The sequence below is a fragment of the Sander lucioperca genome, chromosome 4, assembly GCF_008315115.2.
Source record: "Sander lucioperca isolate FBNREF2018 chromosome 4, SLUC_FBN_1.2, whole genome shotgun sequence".
Classification (NCBI taxonomy): Eukaryota; Metazoa; Chordata; class Actinopteri; order Perciformes; family Percidae; genus Sander; species Sander lucioperca.
In genome coordinates, this window is record NC_050176.1 from 34,840,371 (window position 1) to 34,868,247 (window position 27,877).

Consider the following 27,877-nt stretch of genomic DNA (forward strand, 5'->3'; position numbering starts at 1 on the left):
CTCCTGGTCAGTAAAAGGTGTACATTTATGGAACTCTTTATCCACGGAACTTAAACCCCAAAAAGAACTAAAAACTATGGCTTAAACAACAACAGAGATGTTAGCACTAATGGTGTCCATTAGCAACACCATTTTTTTGTTTGCTGTTTGTTGTGCTGTGTTTGTTGCTGTGATTGTTTTTGTAAAAGCCTAAAAAAGGGACAAGGACTGTAAAATAGGCTAGACATCCTAAAAAACCTTACATCTCTCACATTTGGTTGTGATAACGTCATAGGTAATGTGCCTGACAAAAAAAAAAAACAATAATTAAGACTATTAGACTAAGACTATTAAAGGTGTAACTCACTTCAGTGGACACACACACTTGCTGTATTACTATGAGTTTGATGCTGGCGTTCTAGTGGTGGAAAGGTACTTCCCTTAAAGAGATATTTTGCTGATTTAAATCCAGCTCTGTGTCATGGCAGTGTGGCTTCCCTCCATGGCCGAAGAACACGGAGCTCTCAGCTGAGCAGAGCAGTGGAGATCTGCCGAGATCCACTGGATGACACAAAACGCATCAAGGAGGTGAGTAACTTAGAATTTAATATAATTCTGGATTCATGCATGACATTAAAAAATCCTGTTGGCATCGTTTAGTAGTTCTGAAGAAATCTGAGCTCACCACAGAGACGCAGATGAAATTTCCTGTTGCACGAAAAAAAGGTGAAGACACACATTTACATTTTATTCCAAAAAGTACACTGACACCTAAACATCAAACCGATATATGTGCTTGTTAAACATCTAATCCCAAAACTATGGGCCTTAATCTGCTACCATAATAGCCACCACTCTTCTGAGAAAGCTTTCCGCAGGATGTAGGAACCTAGCTGCAGGGATTTTCTCCCATTCAGCCACAAGAGCATATTGAGAGCACTGAAGTTTGAGCGATAACCTCTCACTTCTAAAAGTGGTGAATTAATGGACTTGAGTTCAGGGCTCTCTGCTGGGAAATTTCTTTATGGATATTGCTTTGTGCGCAGGGGTATTGTCGTGTCAAACTGTCGCCAGAAAAGTTGGAAAACACCATAAAACTGACAAAAACAGCCCCAGATCAAAAGTACACAGAAGTATGTGGGCGGTATATGTGTCCACTGTAATAAACCTAACAAATACAAGATTTAGGGCCAAAAATCAACCAGCTTTTAAAGAAGTTAGTTAGTTGTTCCTGATTTTTAAATTATAGAATTCAAACGAGTTGAAGCAAACCAGGGCTTGTTCCATTGCCTCATATCTGATCTTTTTAAAATATGAACCAAGCAACGCCTGAGGTGCTGGAGGACCCTGACTGGTCTCTACTAGTCTCACTGAAGCAGTTTGAACTGGACTGTTCAGTATCATCGCCTCCATACACGCGTTGTGTGTTATGGGCTGGCTGTGTTCTCCCCGTCCTGTATGTTGTCCTTTTTCCCTTTTGTCTCTGTCTGTATTGTGTTCGTCTGCACCTGAGGCTGCGAGAGGCGTGGCTATGGAGGATCTAGGTCAAGGGGCGTGGCCATTCACTCCTGCACAGTTTCCACACAGCTGCAGCTCATTCTATTTCTCACCTCAGCAGTATGTCTACCCGGGCTGTTCACCTCTTCGGCGCCAGATCGTTAAACTACTCTCGTGGTGGTCCTGCTCGTGATTATTGTGTTTGCTTGTGCTCTGTTTAATCCTGTTGTCCTCTGTTCAGATCCCGCTCTGAAACTGCTGCTTACCTACAACTTACCTGTGCGACCTGTTGAGCCATTGTTCCGCCGCTTCTGCTGTGCTGCCGACTTCCACCCTGCACTGCTCGCTCACATATTCCTCTACCGTGGTAAAGTTGGTTTTATATTGGACATTGGATATTCGACACATTCGAAAAATCTATTATGCGCCTTGCCATTTTGACCTATTCATGTTAAACCACTGTTGGTGAACTTAGCTAACCCCCCTACACATTCCACAAAGCTTCTTTTTTAAAACAAAAACATCCTTTTTGATTTTTAAAATATTTTTTAATGTAAAATAATGGTATAAATCTATTATGCGGCTTGACCTTTTGACCAGGGCTTAATTTGAGCCGGAACATGTTCGGGCACCTCCGACGTTGGATCCGGAACCTTTTTTATTGGATCCGGCACCTCCTGTGTCACTATGAAAAATTAGTCGCCTAAATGAAAAAAATAAACTACTGTTTGTGTAGTGTTCAATGTTATCTGTCTTGTTAGTCTTTATTCCCCATTGGAGTTCCACAAAAGTCTTATGTTTGCATTTTCAATGCGTTTTGAGGTGAATTTTCAGGGTAAGACGGAGGGGGGAGAGGGACGGAGGGAGGGGATCGGCACTTCAACAGCGCGGCGCTGCACTTCAAGTGACACAAGCGCTTGTGCTGGTTGAGGATAAAAATGTCAAAGACAACAAAGTTTGCTTAACTTTTTCAAATACGCTGGCCAGTCGGATCCCAAACAAGCAAAAATCGTTTCTGCCGGTCAAGAATGTGGAGACCACGGTGGGTTTTATGTTTTAATTGTCCGATGGATAGTTGCTGCTTTTGAAAACGATCGTTGCAGTGTATTAATTTTTTTTTTTTTTTACATTTCGCACCGATGCAGTGCACGTTCTGAAATAAAAAAACATTGCCCTGATGTACACACAGCGTTGTTTAGGCTTTTTTAGTCAGTCAGAGAAGCTACGTAGGCAGGTGTAATTTTTGTTTTGGTTCCATTACCTCCAACCCCCGTTTTGAGGCGCCGGATCCACCCCCCCCTCTGCGCTCCGGGACCTCCCACTTTACAAATTAAGCACTGCTTTTGACCGATTCATGTCAAACCACTGTTGGTGAACTTAGCTAACCCCCCTACACATTGCACAAAACTTCTTTTCTCAAAAAACCCTTCCTTTAATTTTATAGAATTTTTATTAGACAAAAATTACGCACAAACATTTGTGTAGGTAACTATGAAAACACCAACTTTGACATATCTCAACCAAAATAAATGCTACCAACACGAAACTTTAGATCCTAGTTTGCCATGACCCTCTGGGGGTCCCCCACACATTTTAAGAAGGACGGCCATTAAGGGGCGCTGTATCCAACGTAGACCAGTTTCGGCCCTTCTACTCAATGTTAATGGGACATTTGCAACGTACCACAGACCTTGCGGCTCACATGTCAATATTTACTGACGTTTGCCTCCTCACCGTTACGCTTTGGGTCCCACTTTCGCACACTCCCCGGGTCATCGTGGGGGCTACTCGCGACCCTGTCATAACTGCTTGCAGTTATTGTTTTTCACAGTGTACATTGAAACAATTCTTCTGGAACATGTACCATTCCGGTTGCTGGAGTGCAGAGATCTTGGAACCATCTTCTGCATGAGTCAAATTTGGGTCTACAAAGATAAAATAATAAATATTTTCAAAAAAATCAAAGGATGTTTTTTTTTTGAGAAAAGAAGCTTTGTGCAATGTGTAGGGGAGTTAGCTGAGTTCACCAAAAGTGGTTTGACATGATTTAGGTCAAAAGGTTAGGCCGCATAATAGATTTAAAGCATTTTTTTTTTTTTTTTTTTTTTTTTTTAAACACTTAAAATATTTAAAAAATTTAAATGATGGGTTTTTTGAGAAAAGAAGCTTTAGTGTTGTGTAGGGTTCATCAGAAGTATTTTGACATGAATAGGTTAAAATGGCAAACCGGTAATAGATTTTTCAACTGTCAAATGTCCAATATAAAACCAACTTTACCACGGTTATTTCTCTGGATTTCTCTCGGTGAGTCAAGACTGGATTCACTCAGTTCTCCCTGGGATTCCTCACTGCCTGCCTGCCTCGAGCTTCATTACCATCCAGAAGCTACACTGCCCAAACTTCCCCTCTTTGCTCATTTAAGACTGACTGCTCAAATAAACAAATTTAACTGCTATCTGCCTCTGTGTGTGTTGTCTCCGTGTTTTGGGTCAAACGGCAAACATAGCATTGTGATGATTATTTGTGTTCTGTTTTATTCATGTGATTATTAGAATCCTGATTTATTGCCAATAGGTTTTGAAATACAAGGAATATGCTTAGGTGTTTTGATGCATAGACAAACAGCCTATGTTAAATAGGAAAATAAACTAATGTAAAAGAAATAGGCTACTATTAAAGTATGTACAATGTAACAAAACGTCTGTGCTACTCATCTCTTAATATTCATTGAATCCTTATCCATGAATCTTATCTAGTTTGTAAAATACTTTGAAATGTTTAGAAATTAAGTGATGCATAACATGTATTTGTTTATCATAAACAGTGGCATTTTTGAGAGGAAGAAAATGGTGGGTCAACAGCTAATATGCACAGATGTAAAACCAGACAAATACACAATTTGACATACTGTGCTATCTCACATTTCCCATACAGTTTGCCACAGATGATAGTCTTCACTGAGCACACACCTATTCTACTGTTTGCTTGAGCAGCAACAAACTCCCTGTTCGTGTGGGCTGTCAGTTTGGGTTAACGTTATGTTTGCCCAGTTTTACCGAGCTGTCCTGCTGCTTTCAGGTTGGGAAATCCTCTTAGAAAGATGCTTGAGATCCTGAAAGGCTGTTCTTGACTGGCTACCATCACCTCCGAATTTCACACCTGAAGCAAAAAAAGTGCATCTTCTCCGACAAGCTAGCAGTTAGCCATTTTTCCCTGGAGAACGCCACGTTAAATCAGATTATTGTTTTAACCAGCTATTTGGTTTATGACAACATTCCTGAGGTTAGGCTAAGTTTTATTTCAAAATACACTTAAAGGTGCAGTAGGTAACACTTATAAAACTAACTTTCTGTCATATATACTGAAACTGACCCTATGTTCCAGTAGAACTACATAAAGCAGGTAATAAAAAAAAAAATCAGGCTCCTCTAGCACCACCTACCTACAAATCCACAGCTCCCTGTTCAGGTGCACCAATCAGGGTCAAGGGGGTGGTGTCTAACTGTGTGTCAATCACTGCTCACGCACACACATTCATTCCATAGACAGTATATAAACTGGACCAACAGATCCCGTTGGGTTATCTCCTTACATATACCTACGCTCTCCGTCTCTGTAAGATTCGGAATGATTGAGATTTCTCTTGGCACAGCTACCAGAAGACTTCCAACTTTCAGACAGGTTGCTCATGTCACAGCTACGTCATTGAGCTCAGTTGGAGGCTGTGCAGTAACGCTCGGCGCTCACCGGAAAAGTGCTAATGGCCTTCACTGGTCTCCTTCCAGAGCAACGGGATCTGTTGGTCCATTCTTATATACTGTCTATGGGTGCTATGTGTTCCGGGGAGAGGCTTACCCCCTTGATTCATTGTCCCTTGTGGGGGGAGGGGCTTAGGAGACCTGTTTGGGCTTTAGCGGAAAGGGAGGAGGGACTGAGAAGTTGTTAATGTTCCAATTTTTTTGGCTTAGTCCTGGATCTTCACAATACGGTACCTTTAAGTTACTATCTTTAAGGGGAAAAAAAGAATACAAATGCCGAAAACAGTATTTATCAGACAGTCAAATTGCACAGAGGCAACAGGTAATCAGTCACACCTGGCCAGAGAATCTTTTTGTTCGGCTTTGGGCATACACGTTGCTGTTTTCCCTCTCAGGCACTTGACCATCCATGATGTTCCATGTACTTGACACTGTAAATAAAGAGACTTGACTGTATGAGACTTGACATCTTTGACAAAATTTGAGACTTGACTTTTTATGTCATATACCACTGAAACCACACTCATCCCATCACAAGGATTTCTCAATTAAGCCATGCAAGTAGGGGGCACACACAACATGAATTACAATACATAATATGGAATTGCTAAATTGTACGGACTGTAAAATAGGTACGGAGCCTATTTCATACAGTCACGGAGCATGAATATATAGGTACGGACTGGGAGCCGACTTTGTTGAAAACAGGAACCGTTTTATTTTCTTCGCAACACATCGGTACATAATTCGATGACGGACCGGTCCACTTCCGGTTCAGTTGTCAACAGAGGAGGATCACGCGTGTTTTCCAAGCCAGTAAAAATGGTAAGTCTGGTGTGCGATAACAGTTTAATGTTAACGATTACAGTTGTGTTAATCAGCAGCTAACTGTGAATGCTCGCTCATTGTTTTGTCATATGATAATGATTGTATGTTTTCAGCCGAAGGCTCAGAAAGGAAAAGGAAAAGCCCCGGAGAAGGTTGTTCACCCGTACAGCAGGAAAGCGGCTTACCTCGCCCGAGAAGAAATCCGACTGAAAAAAAAAGAAAGGTGTGAAAATAAGAAAAAACTAAATAGATGCAACAGTAGCTACGTTTCGGCACAACTGAATTCCGGTGTTGTCAAAACTAGCTAAAAACATAAATATGTAGAACATAAATATGTAGAACTAGTAGAGTCTGCTTTACCAACAACAGTTACGGTAACCCAATAAAGACAAATCACCGCAGTATACAGCATATACCTATATACAGTGCAACATGTGATATAATAGGTAACGTTACATGATTATTATTGCTTTTTTTTCTAACTGTATTAATAGAATTTTACAGATTTTTTTTATAATGAGCAGTAGTGGGAGAAGTAATTTTTTTTTTTTACTTAAGTAAAAGTATCAATACCTCAGGGTAAAATTACTCCACTAATAGTAAAAGTCTTACAATCATAATCTTCCATAAGTAGAGAAGTACAGAAGTATTTGCAGCCAAATGTATTTAAAGTATCGAAAGTACCTGTCAGTGTGACATCATATTACTGAATTATTATTACATATGCAGTACATTACTGTGTACGCAGCATTTTATGCTGTAGCTGGTCAGAATTGAGCTTATTTTAACGTATTTTAACGTTGGGTAGTTTAATTTATAACAACTAATCTCTAATTGATTTATTCATGTATCGACCTTGATCTTCAAAGTAACTACAGCAGTCAAATAAATGTAGTGGAGTAAAAAGTACATTTGCTTCCAAAGTGGAGTAGAAGTATAAAGAAGCATTAAAATGGAAATACTCAATAAAGTGCAATTACAGTACTTGAGTAGATGTACTTAGTTACTTTCCACCACTGATAAAGTGGAATCTGGCTTGTTTTTTTAATTAAAGATAATAAAAAAATACTAATGCAAAGTGAATGCTCACATTTGAGCATTATTGTGAAATCCTCTCATCTACATCCTGTAAGTCTGCACATCCAAACCCTTAACTGGGTCCAGGGACAAAACCCCCTTAAATTTGACTAATCAAAAGACGCCCTGTCACTTTCTTTTGGGACACCTTTGCGTCAGTGTTCTGTCATATGCCTGTCCGGTATATAGGGGGTAGATTTGACCTGGTCTTTTGTGATACAAAGTGCCAAATAACTCAAAATATTTTAATCAGATGAAGGAAAAATTAATTTGAAAGGCCTTGCTCACATGAAGTAAAGAAATGACGTACAGTATGTTGATGGAGACCTACAGTATAGGTAGAAATTAAATGAGACCAGAATGCTGATTTTCCTACTTATTTTGTTTTAATGAAAACACCTTTTAGTTTAGTTTAGAACAAGACTTGTAAATATATAAATGAACATGCTTGTACGTAATCAAACATTGATCAACACTTTTGTAGGATCAGATTAATATAATCTGTTTCTCTGATGCTGCAGGCAGAAGAATGACAAAGCAACACGTCTAAGCGGCATTGGTAAGCTTGTTTATCATTCATATATATATATATATATATATATTTATTTATTTATTTATTAAACACACTTTCTGACTGTGAGGATAAAATAGCGCTCCATTAAATACCATGTCTTTCTTTTATTTATTTGTGTCCAGGTGAGAAGCTGTTGTGGTTTCAGGAACAGTTGGATCCAGAAAAGACAACTTACACCAGAAAAGATGCCTGTGATGTCGTTGAAAGGTTGAAGACTTGTGATTTATGTTCATTTAGTTTTTGACACTCATCATTTTCAATTTGAAATGCATTCAAATATTTGAATGTTAAACAAAGAACGTAGAATTAAATCTGTGTGTGTGTGTGTGTGTTCTTGCGTATGTGTAGGTACCTCCGAAGGTTCGATTCGGAACTTGAGCAGATTGAGCTAATGAATGGGATCAAAGGTCGGCAGGGTCGTCTCCATGGCGCCAGAGAAGCTGTCATCAAACAGACCATAGAGCGAGAGCGAGTGCAGTATGAGGGCATCGGGTTTGGTGAGTCCTCATCACGTAAATGGATGCATGCACACATTCAGTGTTGGGAAATCCTCCATGATCCTGTGTTTTCTTCTCTTCACAGAGATTCCAGACATCATTAATGCAAAAAATCTGAAGACATTCAGGTTAGTGGGTAGAAATTACAGCTTACATTTTCTGTTTTATTAGAATGTATGTATTTGACAAGTGGCTGTAATTATAAGTCTTGATAGTCTTTACGTTTAAATTTCCCTTATACTGAATGGATAAAAAAAAATGCCTAAAATATTGACATACTTAAAAATGTGAAGTACTTTAAATTAAATTGTGATTTTAAGCATAGGATTTGCATGTGACGTGAGGATTCACAAACATTCCTTCTAATCATGTTTGACATTTGTTGATCCTTTATTTTGGCAGAGAATGGAATGGTGATCTGAAGAAACTTCCAAATATTAAACTGCGAAAGGTGTCTAACAAAGATTTGGAAACAAAGAATGAAAAAGAGGAGAAACACGAGGAGGCAGAAGATGATAATGAGGACGATGAAGATGACTTGGAGGATGAGCAGCTAGAGGAGATGGTGCTGATGTCAGACTGAAACCGAGGCTGTAGCTCCAAGCTCAGGTCGTCCATTCAGGACAGCTGACTGTGAAGCTGAGTGTCAGACTGCCTTCAGCAAAGACTTTTTTATAGAAAAAGTGTGTTTTTGTGCCTGTGTGGGTAAAATGTTGCTGCTCCTTGACTGTCCAGAAGATGGTGCCAAACTCTCAGAGATGGAAAACAAGAATGCTATCAGTCAGCTCTCTTTTAAAGTCTTCTTGTTGCTCAGTAACTTCGCACCAGCCTGTGAAGGGGTTCTACATTCATTGTTTATTGCACAAATATGAATTGTATGTAACCTCAATACTACCATATTATCCAATCATAGATTAAAAAAAGAAAAGATTTTGACAAAGCTGTTGAGTGCTCTAATGTTGCGGTGGCTCTAAGACACAGAGAAAATGTTATTTTTCTGTGACGTGACACTGGTAAAAAAAACCAAATTAAACCTGTAGAAAAGTGGACAAGTGTAAACAACATCGTCTTTTTTTTTTTTTTATTTACCGGTCAGTTACTCACACAGTGTGTCAAGTTTAATGTAAAATCATTAACGTATGGCATCCATGAAAGCTCTAATTACATAAATGTATAAATATCAGGACCTCGCGGAGAGGGACCGCCATAGAGCTGCAAACTGTCAAACAAAACGTCATAAACAACGGGCCTACTGGACATTTTCTTTTGTAAGAAATGTTCAAAACTCTCCTATGATAAATAAATTCAGCTTTTTCAAAACATTACATTTTCAGATTTCAGACTGAGCTAAATCTACTGTTTAAATAATTGTTCCTCTACTTATCATATCTTTACTCTTTGGTGTCTGAAGACCTGATTGTCCAGAAGGCCTCAGTATGCTTCAAACAAAGCGCTTGTTGGATTGTCTTAACAGCATCTGAAACCTGCTTTCGCATGTCACATTTCACAGAACGGTTGGCCAAGTGTGCGGAGGTGTGAAAGTAGGCAGGCTACAGTATAAACTTCTTTTCTCAAGCACTTCTTTTCCATTCTTTACACAACCAAATGCAACGGCATGCATTCCTATGAGGAGAGACTGTCCCAAAGTGTGTGCCATTATTTCCATTTTGATAATTACCACGTCTCTGTGACACCATGTTTAAGGCCACGTCCACATGTACCAAAACAATCTTTTTTTTTACCCGTCTTCAAGGATTCGTTTCAAGAATAGTTGTGTCCAAACGGATCCATTTGTAAAAGACTCAACACGCTACTTCATATTCCAGGCCTATAGGCGGCGCTGTTTCTGCTACAGAAATTCACCAAAAACGGAAAAGAAGAGCATTGTTACTTCCACTTCCCATCATAACATGACTAGACTCAAAGCCTGTCTACGGAAAGCCGTTCCACTCCCTATTAAGCCCCACTGTACTGAATTTGGTTGCAGTTCCACCAGAGTTCCACTGGGGGTGATCGCGGTCCAGTGCAAAATGAATGGGACTCTATGGAGCTAGACGGCTAAATTTGTCTCTATCGCCTGATTGTCGTTGAGAAATCTTAGATTTGATTGTAGTTTTTGCAACTTCAACATGGGGATTATAGGTGGAAAGTTGAATGAACGAGTACTTATGTCCTTTCGATTTCTTACAGGTTGAGTCGTTGTTGCCCATAACACGCTAGCATTCTGCTAATGAATGCTGATTGGTCAGTGACGGACTGATTACGATCGGAGATCCCGCTTGACGGCATCCGAAGCAGAACCAGAATGTCAGAGTGAATATTTCAGCGTGGTCTTTAAAACATTAGCAAACCTCTTTCTAGCATGTGTATTAACAGGGAGAGCCTAACCTGTCAGCTGTGTTGTCGATGCCTCGAGAGAGAAAAGGAAGTGACTCAGAGCTTGCCGTAAAGCAGTATCTCTGGCCGTATATGTGTATGACGTCATTGACATATTAAAAGGCTTTTTAGAACAAAAAAGCCACTTTAAAAAAATCTAACACCCAGCAGGGTGTATTTTCTTAGCCTCCCTTTTCGAATGCAACATTCAAATTACTAGACAAAAAATGATATCCTGATAAAAGTGGATTTTGAGGGGTATAGCTCCATAGAGTCCCATTCATTCTGCACTGGCCTGTGAGCACCCCCTATATGGAACTCTGGTGGAACTGCAACCAGTCCAGAAGCCGGAAGTAACAAGAGAGTGGAACTTCTTCCCTTATTAGAAATTCTTTGCTAGACTATAACGTTCTCTTAATACATCCATGGATTATAATAACTTTCACCACTGCTCATTTTTATAAAGGCTGCCGCAAGAAAACGTGTCTTTGTTTACATTGTATAATATGCTGTTGGATTGCCTTTTATTTTTCAATTCTGTCTGCCATCGGACATGATTGCAGCGCGCTAACGCTGCTAGCTAACATCAATGAGCCAATGTCTTTTTGATAATCTACACGTTTTTCTTGCAGTAGCCTTTCTACAATAAGCCGTGGTAAACGTTACTATAATCTGTTGATAAGCAGACAGATTAGCTAGCTAGTTGATAAGTTGTCTACTTCCACTTTATAAACAGCTAACCATAGCAGCTAACGTTAACGTTAGCTACGTCGCTGCTGTAGTGGTCAGCTACTTTAGCGATGTTTAACGTTAGCTACATAACGTTAGCAATATATCTTGTGTACAATCCAGGACCGGCAGAACAGAGGGAAGTGTCAGGGAGCAGAGACAAAGTATTTAGATGAAGTGAGCTGGTTTGACCATGGAGATGGGATATGCTCGCTTAGCTTCACCGCAGTCGTGTGTGGCCGTGCACTAGTGCGGGACTGCGGGTAAGAGGTTGAGGGGTGTGGCGATGACATCATCGATACGGACGTATTCGTCGTCCAAACGAAGCCAAATGAGAGCCATTTTTGAATTTTTTTCACCCTGAGACCAGGTTTCAAAAAAGTGCGTTTTCAGGCAGTGCATTTACAGAATTTGTTTGGACGGTCGGCCCAAACAATGCTAAACATGTGCGTTTGCATCAAAAAGTGTCTCCGTGTGGATGGCCCCTAAGATGAGCATAGCTGTTTGGGAAAACTATGACACTTTTGTCGTTAGATGTCTGCTTTTTTAACCTTCCCCCAGCCTTACAGGGCTTTTGTAAGTGCTTATAGTATCGTCTAAAGGCTTGGACATACTGATCGCATTCGGCATCTGCGGACTTCATCAGTCACTCGCACGCACGCGGTTCTATTCATACCTTAGTGTGTGTCACGTGTATTTCCCAATCCACACTCTATTCCAGTTGGTCGTGGTTGGTGGTCTTTGTATTCTTAAAGACTGGGATTTTCCTCCTTTAACACTGTGCTCTGTCTTTTGAAATTTACAAAGTTCGGCCTTTACTGTCCTCATCCCACTTTTTCTTTTCTTCTCCTTGGCAAATCAGCTAGAGGTGCATAAGCCACCAACTAGACCAGGACACGGACAAGTCACAGACATGGGCAGAGGAAGACATTTATGTCACGGACCGAACACTTGCAGATGCTGGTGGTATAAATATAGCTTAAGTATCTGAAACCCCGGGCTGCGTCCAAAAACTTTACCTATCAGAAACCCAATGTAGTAAAAACAAAATGGTATGCTGTGTCTGTGCACGACTTCAGAGAGTGTGCGCCATTATCCCTGTTTGTACAATTCCTCGCATCTCGCAGCAGACTTTCCACTTAGCAGACAGCAGGCTTTCCACTCAGCAACCACGTGTTGCCGTAAGACACGGTTGTAAAAAGTGTCGTCTGAGGTTCGTTCGAAGCATACTGAAACCTATAATAGCATCCACAGGGTGTTCACACCTTTAACTCATGTCTGTGCATACAGGACTAAAACTAAATATAGCACACAACTTGTAGTCTTTACAAACGTCTCTTGCTGATGGCTTTATTTTCCTTTACATCTCCTCACCTCCTCTTCTCTCTGTTTTCTGGCCTGCCACGTTTTTTTTTAGTTTTTTTTTTTACTTTGCACATTCACGTCACTGCAGCCCTTTAGCCTTTCAGTTTTTTGCTAGATCACTGAAGGACTTTAAATATGTCTGTTGTGTCTCAAGATCAGCACAGGAGCTGAGATGTACAACACTAAAACACTGTACAAGTCTAAATCACACGCTGCTCACACCGGCTTGTGTTGTTGGATGAGCAGGATGTGATTCAGGACTCTTTCTGAGCGTGAGGAAAATTGGTCAGACGGGGTTTTGTGCCGGTGCCACCGCAGCCTCCACAGACGTGTCCGAGTCCATCTGTGCCTCTGGAGCCGGGATGGGGCCCGGACTGACTGGAACCTCCACAGTTTCGTGCCTGCCGTTCGGCAGAGCGCTGGGTCGGGCCTGAGGGTTGTGCAGGTCTTTCTCGGGGCAGTTCTGCACAGTGATTATGCGGTTGAAGGCCTTGAGGCGGCGCCATAGCTGCAGGTAGATTTTACACTGGATGTACATGAAGATGAGGCCGCCTGTGAGGCCTATGGCCACCACAATCAGTTTGGTCCAGAAGGGCCACTCCAGCACACCTAAGGACGCGTGCACACGCACACACACACACGCACACACGCACGCACGCACGCACGCACGCACGCACGCACGCACACACGCACACACATACACACACACACACAGAGAGCTGCCGTTAGTCAAACTGCAAGACGTACAATGGATCATGATGGTGGAGTGTGCAGAGCTGTGCTTACCATTTGGCGCATAGTACTTATAGTACTTCAGAAGAGAAATTCTCCATAACTCGTCTGCAATCAAGAGCGAGTGTAATTTCTCTTTATTTCTACGATTTCTGAATAAACGTATTCTATGCAATTATTTATTAAATGCAATTAATTTTATATACACACACACACACATATATATATATATATATATATATATATATATATAAAAATACAGATACTGCTATAATCACAACACACCACACCAACAATTAACACAAAAGCACTGAGGGGTCTATTTTCACTTTAACAATGATGCAAATTGTGACAAACTCAAATAGAATTGAAGCTAATGTGTGCATCAGACTGTAACGACCATCATGTGACCTGACAGTAAAACACTGAACTACCTGCTCACTTAGAGAAAATTAACACAATCATCAAATTTTCTTTAAAGTACACACTGGTGGTTTTAGATGTTTTAGCCGATTAACGGAAAATTATAAATTCTTCTTCTTCACATCACAAACTATTGCCCTGCCTTCAAACTTGCTTTCCTAAGATGTTTGTTTCAGTTTATGTCAGTACAGTGGAGAGACTGTGGTGTAGGTTATCAGTCAAAGTGTTTTTCTCTAATGTATGGTGCATTTTGAAGTGATGAGATTATGAGCTGAGTTCAAAAACCCTATGAAAAAACGAGGTAGAGATAGAGTGACCCTGCCCGGAGGAAGCCCGGGGCCCCCATCTGGAGCCAGGCCCAGATGGAGGGCCCGTCAGCGAGCGCCTGGTGGCCGGGTTTGCCACGGAGCCCGGCCGGGCACAGCCCGAAAAAGCTACGTGGCACCTCTCTCTCCAACCCATGGGCCCACCACCTGTGGGAGGAACCGCTGGGGTCGGGTGCGCTGCCATATGGGTGGCAGTGAAGGTCAGGGGCCTCGACGGACCAGACCCGGGCAGCAGACGCTGGCTCTGGGGACGTGGAACGTCACCTCTCTGTGGGGGAAGGAGCCGGAACTTGTGCGGGAGGTGGAGCGCTACCAGTTGGATCTGGTGGGGCTTACCTCTACGCACAGTCTCGGTTCTGGAACCATACTCCTGGATAGGGGTTGGACTCTTTTCTTCTCCGGAGTTGCCCAAGGTGTGAGGCGCCGGGCGGGTGTGGGGATACTCACAAGCCCCCGGCTGAGCGCCGCTACGTTGGAGTTTACCCCGGTGGACGAGAGGGTCGCCTCCCTACGCCTGCGGGTTGTGGGGGGGAAAACTCTGACTGTTGTTTGTGCGTATGCACCAAACAAGAGCTCAGAGTATTCGGCCTTCTTGGAGACCTTGAATGGAGTCCTGTATGGGGCTCCAGTGGGGGACTCCATAGTTCTGCTGGGGGACTTCAACGCGCACGTGGGAAATGATGGAGACACATGGAGAGGCGTGATTGGGAGGAACGGCCTCCCTGATCTAAACCAGAGTGGTTGTTTGTTGTTGGACTTCTGTGCTAGTCATGGATTGTCTATAACGAACACCATGTTCGAACATAGGGATGCTCATAAGTGTACTTGGTACCAGAGCACCCTAGGCCAAAGGTCAATGATCGATTTTATAATCGTTTCATCTGATCTGAGGCCGTATGTTTTGGACACTCGGGTGAAGAGAGGGGCAGAGCTGTCAACTGATCACCATCTGGTGGTGAGTTGGGTCAGAGGGTGTGGGAAGACTCTGGACAGACCTGGTAAGCCCAGGATGATGGGGGATTGTCGTCAATTTCCCTGGTGGAAGTTGCTGAGGTAGTTAAACAACTCCACAGTGGCAAAGCCCCAGGGATTGATGAGATCCGTCCAGAAATGCTTAAAGCTCTGGGTGTGGAGGGGTTGTCTTGGTTGACACGCCTCTTCAACATTGCGTGGAAGTCGGGGACGGTGCCTAAGGAGTGGCAGACCGGGGTGGTGGTTCCCCTTTTCAAAAAGGGGGACCAGAGGGTGTGTGCCAATTACAGGGGTATCACACTTCTCAGCCTCCCTGGTAAAGTCTACTCCAAGGTGCTGGAAAGGAGGGTTCGGTCGATAGTCGAACCTCAGGTTGAAGAGGAACAATGCGGATTCCGTCCTGGTCGTGGAACAACGGACCAGATCTTTACTCTCGCAAGGATCCTAGAGGGAGCCTGGGAGTATGCCCAACCGGTCTACATGTGCTTTGTGGATCTGGAGAAGGCGTATGACCGGGTCCCCCGGGAGATACTGTGGGAGGTGCTGCGGGAGTATGGGGTGAGGGGGTCCCTTCTCAGGGCCATCCAATCTCTGTACGACCAAAGCGAGAGCTGTGTCCGGGTTCTCGGCAGTAAGTCGGACTCGTTTCAGGTGAGAGTTGGCCTCCGCCAGGGCTGCGCTTTGTCACCAATCCTGTTTGTAGTATTTATGGACAGGATATCGAGGCGTAGTCGGGGTGGAGAGGGGTTGCAGTTTGGTGAGCTGGGGATCTCATCGCTGCTTTTTGCGGATGATGTGGTCCTGATGGCATCGTCGGCCTGTGACCTTCAGCACTCACTGGATCGGTTCGCAGCCGAGTGTGAAGCGGCTGGGATGAGGATCAGCACCTCTAAATCTGAGGCCATGGTTCTCAGCAGGAAACCGATGGAGTGCCTTCTCCAGGTAGGGAATGAGTCTTTACCCCAAGTGAAGGAGTTCAAGTACCTTGGGGTATTGTTCGCGAGTGAGGGGACAATGGAGCGGGAGATTGGTCGGAGAATCGGCGCAGCGGGTGCGGTATTACACTCAATTTATCGCAGCGTTGTGACGAAAAGAGAGCTGAGCCAGAAGGCAAAGCTCTCAACCTACCGGTCAGTTTTCGTTCCTACCCTCACCTATGGTCATGAAGGCTGGGTCATGACCGAAAGAACGAGATCCAGGGTACAAGCGGCCGAAATGGGTTTCCTCAGGAGGGTGGCTGGCGTCTCCCTTAGAGATAGGGTGAGAAGCTCAGTCATCCGTGAGGAGCTCGGAGTAGAGCCGCTGCTCCTTCGCGTCGAAAGGAGCCAGTTGAGGTGGTTCGGGCATCTGGTAAGGATGCCCCCTGGGCGCCTCCCTAGGGAGGTGTTCCAGGCATGTCCAGCTGGGAGGAGGCCTCGGGGAAGACCCAGGACTAGGTGGAGGGATTATATCTCCAACCTGGCCTGGGAACGCCTCGGGATCCCCCAGTCGGAGCTGGTTAATGTGGCTCGGGAAAGGGAAGTTTGGGGTCCCCTGCTGGAGCTGCTACCCCCGCGACCCGTTACCGGATAAGCGGAAGAAGATGGACGTGGATGGACGTGGAGATTATGAGCAGAGACATGCATTGCACACTGGTAAATTGTTGTCCTTGTGATGAACACTGACATCTAAAAACTTGACATGATCTTACAATATTTGTTGTTTGTTTACAGTTTGTTTTCTGGGTTTCATTTTGGAACATACTGTAGCTCTTGAATGAAATGCTTTTCTCTCAAAACTCGAATGTTGGAAAGTTTTCAAATAACACTGTCCTTGAACGTAATTAATTGGGAGACAGTTTGGGACAACATTTCCCACTGTTCCAAGAACCCAAATCACCAGCAGATCCACTTCAACATATGCCATACAACATATTGGACTCCTCAGAAGAGATACGTCTCTAAAGCCATTCCTACTCCCTATTGCACGTTCTGCCAACCTGAACAAACTGGAACTTTCCTGCACATGGTCTGGGAGTGTGAACAGGTGCATGAGTTTTGGAATAAAACAACATCAATAATATCTGATTTGATAGGATATCGACTTCTTACTGAACAATTGTTTTGTTACTTAATGATGACTCTAAATTACACCTGCTTGGGAGACAGACGAAAGTTTGGTTAGCTGGATCAACCGCAACCAAGAAAATGATAGCTCAGCGCTGGCTCCCCACCCACTCGCTTTGTATAAAACAGTGGTTGGCGTATTTTCTAGATATAGTTATGCTTGAGCTCTCTACAGCAAGGATTAACAAAGCCAAGTCATTGACTATAGACCTGTGGAAAGGTGCAGCAGCACAGGTATCAGTCCTAATGACCTCAGCATCACAAGAAGTAGAGAGGAGTGACTAGGCAAGGTGTGATTTCTGTTTTTGTTTGTTTTTTCTTTCTTTTCCTCGAGACCACGGAGGGTTGGTGGTGGGAGAGGAGGGTTGTTCTTGTTCAAGTGTGTTTGTCTGTTCTGTTATTGTTGTTTAAAATGGAAAAATAAATAAAAAACTGAAGAATAAAAAAAGAACACTGTCCTTAACTGCATTACAGTGTGATGAATTTATCTTAATGTAACATATGATTACACCATAACATGAAAACATGGTACGTGTTCACTTTGATGGATTATCTATGCCAAACAAATTTCAAGTCTTACAAACACGTAGATTTTCCAACCAACAACTGCCTAAAAAGTGGGACACTTTTTAAAAAATTGTGGTTTGTTGTCATGTAAGGTTGAGCTAAAACATGGAGTTTAGCTAAATGCCCTGAACATCATTTTTGTGGTTTGCAGGTCCTAACATTATCATAAACAATAAATCTACAAATCAATTGAATGTGTCATTGATATAGCTGTGACTGTATTTTAAAGCTACTGTACTTTGTTGCCTCATTTTAACATGAGCTTCTGGTCATTTTTAAATAGCATGGTATGATTTAAGTCTTTGTATGCATCAATATGTTAAACTGGGTAAAATTACAAATAAATTGGAGTCAAGAACATTGAAGATGTCTTCACTCTAGATAGACCTCACACACACATATCTTACACTAGTTTCACTAGATTTAGAGAAAACATGAGTAACTACACAGGAAATAGATCTTCAAAATCACATCACCAGAGTCAGACAGGTGTAAAGATCAACAGGTGAAAAGATTGAAGGTACCCTGTGGAGTTTTTGACCACAAGTGGTGCTGCGGTGTAGTGATTTAAACATAGACTGTTAATATTAATGGACAACGCATCCGGTTTGGCAAAGTGCTGCAAATGCGGAAGTGCCTTAAACCTGCATTCTATCTCAATTCCAGCAGGTGGCGACACGTGTGGTTGCAAAAAGGTCGGTTTCTGTAGAAGTCTATGAGAAAGTGACCCACTTGTCACTTGATTTATTACCTCAGTAAACATTTTCATAATGAGTTTATGGTCTCAATCGCTAGTTTTAGGTCTTCTGCAACACAGAATGATGTTAATTTTTTGAATTATGGTCTCGTTGATTTTAAAATTGACGATAAAGGGGGGGTGTTTTAGGGCGTGGCTATGATGTGATTGCCAGTGAAAGTGTGTAACGTAACGTAGAGTGTAAGCAGCTCCTCCCTCACTCCTCCCTCTCGTCTAAAATCATCACATCCGCAACCAGGATGGCTGCGCCCGTAACGGCAAACTCGACGACTCATAGCAGATCTCCACAAACCAATGGGTGACGCCACACATGCGCTGTCCACTAATTTACAGTCTGGTTTTAAAGCAACACTAGAGAACTTTTCCCGCTTTGGTCCCCCTACAGGTTGGAAGTGGAATTGTCCATTACATTACATTGTCCAGTTCATTCGAACTACAGATCCGCTACCTGATCTGGCAAACTTGCATAATAGCCGCTTTCCGACCGGAAGGATTTTTGCAGTTTCTAGAACATAACGTTCCTAGAACCCTTTTTTTCTCATGTTCCGACTGGACCAATTTGGGGATTATTAAGTTCCTCTGACCGCAGTTCCTGTAACTCTTTCAGCTCCTACTTCAGGGCAGGGTCTTTTTCCTTGTCCCTTTTCCACATAGGAACCCTTAGTGACCTAGCAACGTCTGAAACACAAACAGTACATATTCTTCACTGTCTGTTGCAATTTGCCTACGTATGCTAACTCATAAGACAAACATCACGCATTCAACCAGCTAATTGTTAATGCTAGTTAAACTTACCCGTTGTTTCGTTTGCCTGTTGCGCTCTGCTCTTCTATCTTCTTCCATCATATTAATTAGGATCATATTACGCTGGAGCCTTCGTCTTCTGTGTTTCTCTGTAAAGTACTCCAGCCTAGTCTTTAAATGCCGCCATTCGAACTCCGTTTATTCTTTATTGTAGCGCTAAAGTCAAGTGATGACGCTATAAAGACCGTTGCCGTGCTTGCATCACTCCCTTACCCATCCTACCAGTTCCTATGGCCACTTGGCCAGTGCGAATGCAAATGGAAAAACTGGTTTTGGGGGAGAGTAGTTAGAACTGTTTAGAAGTGGACTGTTCCTTTAACTACGTTCCTGTAACTACTTGGTCGGAAAGCTAATGTAATGTAATGGACAATTCTGCATTCAACCTGTAGGGGGACCAAAGCAGAAAAAGTTACCTAGTGTTGCTTTAATGGTCCTGTATTGTTTGTATTGGGTGACGGAATGTGATACAAATTTCTGCAGAGGGCAGTAATACATTTTGACATTTTTTCATACTTACAACAGTGACCTATGTACATTTTAAATTTTATATAGTGAAAAAAATTGCACAGCCCACCTACTCCTCCTACAACTCCTACTACTACTACTACTACAACTCCTACTACTACTACTACTATGATCACAAAGATCTATTTTTTAATTTGTATGTTTACTCCTATTCTAATTCTTATTCTATTCAATGCCACCCTGCATTCCACTGCACATTGTTTATGACAATGTGAGAAATAAAACCTTCGTAAACAACAGGAAAAGTGCATGGTGATGTAAACATTGCATTTCTTTTCCTTTTTTTTTTTAAACATGTAAGGTTTGCAAACGTTTATTGAGGTAGAAAATGTTTGTTAGGCCTTACTTACAATAACTTTAGATGAGGAATTAGGTTTTACAATTCAAAACTCCCCATGGTACCTTTAATTTGCCATGGATCATAGCACTTTTACTCTGCGTATCTCTGGTATGTTGAGAGGGAGTGGGGGAAAGTACTCACCGTTCTTCCCAAGTCTGATCTCTTCCATGGTTCTTGAGACCAGAACATAGACGGACCACAACATACACACTATTGCTATTAGGTGAAACAACACTGAACAGAAGATCTTCCTCCTCTCGCTCTTCGACATGTGTAGCCTCTCCCACTGGAAGACGGAGGGATGGAGATGGAGAGGGGATGAGAGGCAACATTGGTTGAACGGGGAGAGAGAGAGAGAGAGAGAGAGAGAGAGGGTGTTAATTATTACAGCCTGACAGTAGATTCCAGTTCATAGCTGTGAACGAGATTTATGAGCGCGTGCCTACCATGCGTAAAGGTTTGAGCTTCGTCTCCATAATGAAGTCAAACTTGCAGAGTTCACAGCAGTGAGTGTCTGAGGAGTTGATCCACTGGTTGAGACAGGTCCGGTGGACAAAACTCAGGCTCCCCGTGCAGCGACAAGGCATTATCAATGGGCACTCGTCATCCCCCTCACAGTGGCAGATCCTACACACACATACACACACACACACACACACACACACACACACACACACACAGAAAATGCATATACAGTACACACAAAGACACACACAAGAACAGGTAATGATATGTAGCCTATTTAATATTTTCTTTGTTTTTGCTTTTCTTTTTTGCTTTTCTTTTTCTTTTGCATCCCCTGACCAAAAGGATTTCCCTCTTTGGACAATAAAGTTCAAGTTGAACTTATAGTGCACACACCTACACTCATACAGTATAAGGCTCACAAACACCCACTAACCTGCAGACCTCCATCGCTGAGTCCTCAGAGTACTCCTGTACTGTGCCTCCATTTATACCGCAGTGTTTCTGTGGTGTGGGCACTGACATGTCTCCGCCCCCTGAACCCCTTTCCTTGTATCTCTTGGTGATGAGCTTCTCGCAGTCCTCTGCCAATGAGGAGCTGTCTCCTGACTTGTAGCACTTCTCTTTATCCGTGTGGTGTGAGCCTTCTCTCTGTGAAACGTGGCTATCTCTCTTCATCGAGGCTCTGCTGCTGTGGCGCTTTTTAAGGCCTTCGTTGTCCTCCACCAGAGACCGGTTCTCCCTCCCTTCATCTGAGCCCACTGACTGCAGCTCCACGACCTCGGCTTTGTCTTCCCCTACTTTATCCCAGTTCGCCCCGTCCCTCTCTTGGCTGCTTCCGCTGCGGCGGCGCACTCTTCTGGCTTTCTCTTTGCTCCAGCTGCGGGCCTCACGCCACGCCTCATCCTCAGAGGTGGAGTCTGACTGGGGGGCCCCTGAGTTGCGGAGGCGAGGTGGCAGCTCTCTCTGGTTCTTGACAGGCCGCTCCCTCTTCTCCCCGTGCTCACTGCGGTCCGAGCTAAGTTCGGTCTGCTCCTGTTTGGCGTTGGTTTCCAAGCAGTCGTAGGTGGTGCAGCTGTTCCTCTTGCGGCGGTGACGGCGTTTCACCTGCTTCTTCTGCACCTGAGCTGACGAGCCCACAGTTGTGCTGGTGACGGCCATCACAGAGGTGTGTGTGTGCTTGTCGTGTTTATGCGATTCAGAAACATCCTCCTCTAAACGGGTCAGCTGGCTAGAACTAAACATACACGCAAACAGAGAGATGGAGATGGGTAAAAAATAAGGTGAAACAAAATGGAAAAGACATGAATGTGATGACATTAACTCAACAAATGGGCTGAAATAGTCAGTTCACTCAAATTAAAAAAGACGTACAGTATTTTATAAGTTACCTACTATCTAGCAATGCAGAAGGTTTTGTGTTCATATGCCCAGGTTTTGAGATATGTCTCTGAGATTTCTGCTTTCACCCTAATATAATGGAGGTGAATTGGATTTCCTTTGTGGTGCTCTCAGTTTGCAAAAATTACATTAAAGACAGTCAAAAGCAGCAGCTTTTTCCAGAATCTGTCCCCGTTACTCTGGAAAATCCATAGACCTCACTGTCAACACTTTTTACAAGGACCTTTTCTTATTTTCCAGTGATTGAATTGAGTTTCCTGTTTAAACAGAGCTGATCAGAGATTTGTAGGTAAGAATGGCGATGTCATATTCCTATAAGTCAGAAAAATAACCAAGTGTGGATGAGATGCAGCTCTACAGGTTGCCGTAAGTCAATTTACAAGAAACAAGAAGTCTAAATTCAGCATATTGTTATTTTCCAATTAATGTGAAAAACATTAAATACGTTGTTCCTTAAAACTCCCACCAGCTTCCATGTTGACTGGAAATTATGTTGGCGGGACTGATCTGATTCGCAGTGGTTAGGGCAAAATAACAACTCCTCAGAGACAGAACAATGGGACATGATGTACGACTGAATAATGAAGTGAAAACAAAATGTCAAAATTTTGAATAATTATCACGCTGGGTAATCAGAATAGAAAAGGGTGAATATGGATTAATATGAGCATGGTATACACAAATGGAGGTTCAAGCACTCACATACATCACATTTGTCCACACTGCTATAAAAAAAAAACAATGTCCTGTCAGCCTAGAAACCACAGGACTGAGCCTGTCAGCATGACGACCACACCATTAGTGGATATAATAAGCTAAAGGATCCCATTACTGCAATCAGCCATCTTCCCCTCATTGATTGTGCTTTGGGAGCACCATTGGATTTCAGCATCCATTTTAATTTTTTTAATCCCCTTTCCGTGCAGCAGACCATACTAATTCAGTCTCCCACTTAGTGGTGAAAAAGTTTTAAAATGTGCATGTTAATATCCCAGAGAGAACTGTGGCTGTGGCTTAAAGAGAGATTTTTTAAAGATAGTCAAGAAAACTTGGCAGAACAGCTGGCTCACCTGCATATGTCCTGAGAAGACGGCGTGATTGATGTTCTTGAGGCTGTAGTTAGACCTGTTGTAGAGTTGCTGGCCTGAAACAACCAACAGGCTCAAATTAGCTTTCATGTTGGTTTGAAAGTACAACAATCAACTATCACTAGTTTAATAAAACATCACAACATCAAAACCCACTTTCCAATGACCACATAATCAAACTAAAGACTTATATGAATAAATGATAAATCATACACATGAATGATCTTCTGCATTCATTGATTTTTGTTGGCTGTTAGGGGGCAAAAGAACCCCAAAAAGGTGACAAACATACAGCCCTGACATATTACAGCCTTATAAAGTACTGCTAACATTTTAACATGTACACATCCAGGAGACCTGGAGAAAACACCAGCATTTATTTTGAGTATTTCTGGCGACCTGACAAATCTCAGTCCACTATTCACTCGCTTTTTAGCTCTAGTTTGGCCTACACCAACTCCTGAGAAATGTATTTGAAGCTTTAGCTGACATTAGAGGCTTTTTGCATTAGCTAATTGTTGACTTTTTCCTGATATAACTTTATCTTTGGTTTGTTTGAGCGTTTTAATTGCCCCCTGGGGATGAATAAAGTGATTTGAATTGAATTGAATTTGCTAAAAGAAGCTCCCTACTCCTAAAATGTTAATTTTCTAGTCATTAATACAAAACAATTTTCTAAAAGATGCTAAAAGGCTCACGTGACCTGTTGAGCTGCAAGGGATGACTCTATGTGGCTTTCACATTACACATAGTCATTTGATTCATAGTTAATATGAAAAAACGTGCATTGGGGGAGCATAAAGCACTATTTAGTGTCTCATGAGTCAAAAACAGCGTGTACTTAGAGCAACCGTATATTGATTGGTTAGTAACACTTCTAGCATTTATGCATATTTATCAGATTCTGCTTGGGAAAACGATGCTACCATATATTGTGAAATGTGACCTTGATATTGGCTCTTTAAGCTGGATGATACTCAATGGTTACCTTGGAGATGTTGCTGGATCGACTCCCTGAGCGCCCGGGGGCCTTCCTCCCCTGCAGGGAGAAGGAGAGACAGGAAATCATTAGAGAACACATAGCAATGTAGCCTGAGGTGTTTAAACCAGCAATTTCTCTGGCACACTAAATATAACATTCATAACATATTAAAACAATATTTCAGTGCACTTACTTCAACACAGGAGCTAGGGGCTTCTTTGTCTCACCATAACATTTTAATGTGATCTGCAGTAGATTATTTTCATCATGAAATAATCTGTTGATTCTTTTTTCAGTAAATTGATTCATAGTTTCATCTATAAAATGTCAGAAAAATAGTTAAAGGCTGATGTCTTCAAATGTCCTGTTTTCTAAGACATTTCACTTAAAATATTATAAAATAAAGAAAAGCAGCAAATCTTCAAAAGCTGAAAACAGAGAATATTTCCAATGTTTGCTTAAATAAAAAACTGTAATGGTTCATTAATAGTATTGGTTATGACTTTTCTGCCAATCAACTAATTGCTCAATCGTCTGATTGTTTCAGCTCTAATCTGCTGTCAGTTTCAATTTGGCCCAATATTTCAATGTCAGAAATTGTACAAAGCCATAGTTAAAGCAACACTAGAGAACTTTTCCTGCTTCGGTACCCCTACAGGTTGGAAGTGGAGTTGTCCATTACATTACATTGTCCAGTTCATTCGAACTACAGATCCGCTACCCGATCTGGCAAACTTGCATAATGTAATGTAATGGACAATTCCGCTTCCAACCTGTAGGGGGACCGAAGCGGGAAAAGTTCTCGTGTTGCTTTAACTTTTCAAACTAGAAGTTCTCTACAAAGGCGCCCAAAATAAGTGAAATGTGAGAAATGAGGGACCATTCCTTAAATTTTCAGTTGTTGAAGTAGCTAAAGATAGACAAATTGGACAAACCAATGCTTTAATCTGCAATAAAAACAAAAACATTATAATTAAACAAAGCACCTTTTACCATCATTCATGTTCTATAGTATTCAGTGTTATTCAGTGACTGGCTGTGTGTTGATTGGTTAAAATCCAGCATCAGGAATCATGTGTGGCCACATGTCCTTCATTGTGACCCAAGCTAAAGCCAGCCAATCCTATTACCTGTTCGGCATCCTCTAAGTGTGCAAGATGCTGCCCTGCAATGTGTCTCTATTTAAAGCAAACTAATAGCACTATTTCTAGAACTTTCAACAGCGCCAATTGTCCGAACTCAACCTTGAACTCAACCCACTGACATCTGTGGCCTCATTTACTGCCTGCAGCTTTTTACACAAGTTTCAGTTACCAGTAGACAGTTATTTGTAGAAGTTACCAAGTACTGACACGTATTGCCCACAAACAACCACATACAAAAAAAATCTTCCTTGGTATCTGAATCATGTGTTTTCCAAGTTTATTTCCAGACACCAACACACTCTCAAACAAGATCAGATTACGAGCGGGCAAACCCTTTATCACCATATATGCAATGTTATATTATCGATTATGATATATATTACTCTCCCTTAGAGATAGGGTGAGAAGCACAGTCATCCGTGAGGAGCTCGGAGTAGAGCCGCTGCTCCTTTGCGTCGAAAGGAGCCAGTTGAGGTGGTTCGGGCATCTGATAAGGATGCCCCCTGGGCGCCTCCCTAGGGAGGTGTTCCAGGTACGTCCAGCTGGGAGGAGGCCTCGGGGAAGACCCAGGACTAGGTGGAGGGACTATATTTCCAACCTGGCCTGGGAACGCCTTGGGATCCCCCAGTCGGAGCTGGTTAATGTGGCTCGGGAAAGGGAAGTTTGGGGTCCCCTGCTGGAGCTGCTACCCCCACGACCCAATACCGGATAAGCGGACGAAGATGAATGGATGATATATATTACATTTTCTAGAAAAGTAATTGAGAAATTATTCATGGATAAAATAACCCAACAGAAATGTCTTGTTTTGGGTAATTTTAGCAGAGTTAATACCTGACAAATCAAAGTCACATTGATGCAGAAATCATAAAAATCCCAATTTGCCAACATTGGTTACAGAGAGATTTTAAAGGGATAGTTACTTCGGTGTAAACAGCTTCTCTTAGTAGAAAAATAAATAAATAAAAAAAAAAAAAAAATATATATATATATATATATAGATAGCTAGATCAGCTGTGTCTCTGTTTTCAAGAGTTAAATACTGGTTGTTTTAAAACATTAAATTAATGGGACAATATGGTTACTGCATGGGTTTGGTCCATGTACAGTGAATGAGGAGTGGACAGCATTTCTACTCAGTTTTTGGCCCAAAAACATAAGAATCTCTTGGCAGGCGTCTAAACATAGAATGTTGTCTTAACATTTACTTTGTTGGCAAAGCTATAGTTAGAAACTACCTGTAACAACAAGAAATCTGAGATGAAACACTCCTACTTTTCCTGTCCTACTCAAATCAACTTTTCCAAATCACTACTTTAAGTTGGCTTTCATTGGCCACACTGATAATGTTACTGGAAAACACATCTCCAGCCTCAGCTGTCTTTACTGTGGAAAGATGCAGAATTCTGTATGAGCTATGTCTGGAAATTAGTCCCTGACACGCACGCACACACGCACGCTCGCATGCACACACACACACACACACACACACACACACACAAATATGAAATATATATATATATATATATATATATATATATACACAGTACACACAAAGACACACACACGAACAGGTGGCCTATTTACTAAACAAGAACACTGGAAATGATGTTGGTGGGACTATGTCATTTGCGGTGGTTAGGGCACGCACGCACGCACGCACACACACACACACACACACACACACACACACACACACACACACACACACACACACACACACACAGCCAACTGTCAACTGGTGTGTGGGCAGTAAAAAAATAATTTTACTAAATTGAGTGAAAGTAAAAGAGATGTGTTTTGATAGTATATTCACAGGAGGAAATTTAGATTTAAAAGATAACAGTTGTTATTCTGAAAATGTTCCAATACATTCCCATTAAATCCCAGGAAAAGACCCAAACAGTGCTCATGTTCATCATAGCGAGGGAAAATGTCATCCTCACTTTGGACGCAATGGACACAGAGGAATAAGATATGACTTTGGCTACGCAGGTAATAAATGTAATTCATCAATATATTGTTTTGATCTTTTGATGACATTTGTTGAGTATAATAACTATAAAATACATAAAATACTCAACAGCTCTGATGGCCTTAATGCTAACAAACAAGCTCAGTCATTTTTAAGAAAAACAGTGCTAGGTTAAATCTATTTTTAAATAGTATTTAATACATGCCTGCTGTCATGCAATACATGTAAGAGGTCTGTTTGTAAATGTTTGGTATTTATATTATATACAGTATAATGCCTATAGGTGTAGCAGTATGAAAGTTATAGGTTTAATGTATCTTACAGGATATTTATATAGTTCAAAGTTCATGTTTGTAACGTCTCATGTGGGTGGCTTCTTTATACATTTTTTTTGCTTGACATATAAAAAGCAACACAGAGCTTGCCTGTACCAACCCACACACTGACCCTGATGTGGGTACACTCTGTGAAAATCAGTGAAATAAATAAGAGACACTGACAAGTAGAAGACTGCATCCTCTAAGCTGATCAAGGGATTTGCTGATAGCCAGGTTTAAATCAGTAGTCCTGCATGGAGTCAAAGCAAACGC

At 42.0% G+C, this 27,877-nt stretch overlaps 2 protein-coding genes across 3 annotated transcripts in view; one reads left to right on the forward strand and one right to left on the reverse strand.

Annotated features, from left to right (window-relative positions):
• The first annotated feature begins 5,904 nt into the window (after window positions 1-5,904).
• tma16 (translation machinery associated 16 homolog) lies at window positions 5,905-9,261 on the forward strand. The gene is made up of 7 exons (XM_031277032.2): window positions 5,905-6,059; window positions 6,176-6,285; window positions 7,661-7,698; window positions 7,836-7,920; window positions 8,062-8,210; window positions 8,296-8,338; window positions 8,613-9,261. Exons 1-7 carry the CDS (start codon window positions 5,985-5,987, stop codon window positions 8,791-8,793), a joined length of 681 nt encoding a protein of 226 aa, XP_031132892.1. The 5' UTR covers window positions 5,905-5,984; the 3' UTR covers window positions 8,794-9,261.
• Window positions 9,262-12,673: 3,412 nt separating this feature from the next.
• The window catches only part of march1 (membrane-associated ring finger (C3HC4) 1), a 56,618-nt gene continuing 41,414 nt past the window's right edge, over window positions 12,674-27,877 (reverse strand). For both annotated transcript variants that reach the window (XM_036000106.1, XM_031277010.2), the window contains exons 3-9: window positions 24,174-24,224; window positions 23,168-23,241; window positions 21,133-21,933; window positions 20,678-20,858; window positions 20,373-20,517; window positions 13,467-13,520; window positions 12,674-13,289 (exon numbers count right to left, since the gene is read on the reverse strand). In XM_036000106.1, the coding sequence (XP_035855999.1) occupies window positions 12,967-13,289; window positions 13,467-13,520; window positions 20,373-20,517; window positions 20,678-20,858; window positions 21,133-21,933; window positions 23,168-23,241; window positions 24,174-24,224 (1,629 nt within the window). In that variant the 3' untranslated portion in view covers window positions 12,674-12,966. The remainder of the gene's footprint in view (window positions 13,290-13,466; window positions 13,521-20,372; window positions 20,518-20,677; window positions 20,859-21,132; window positions 21,934-23,167; window positions 23,242-24,173; window positions 24,225-27,877) is intronic.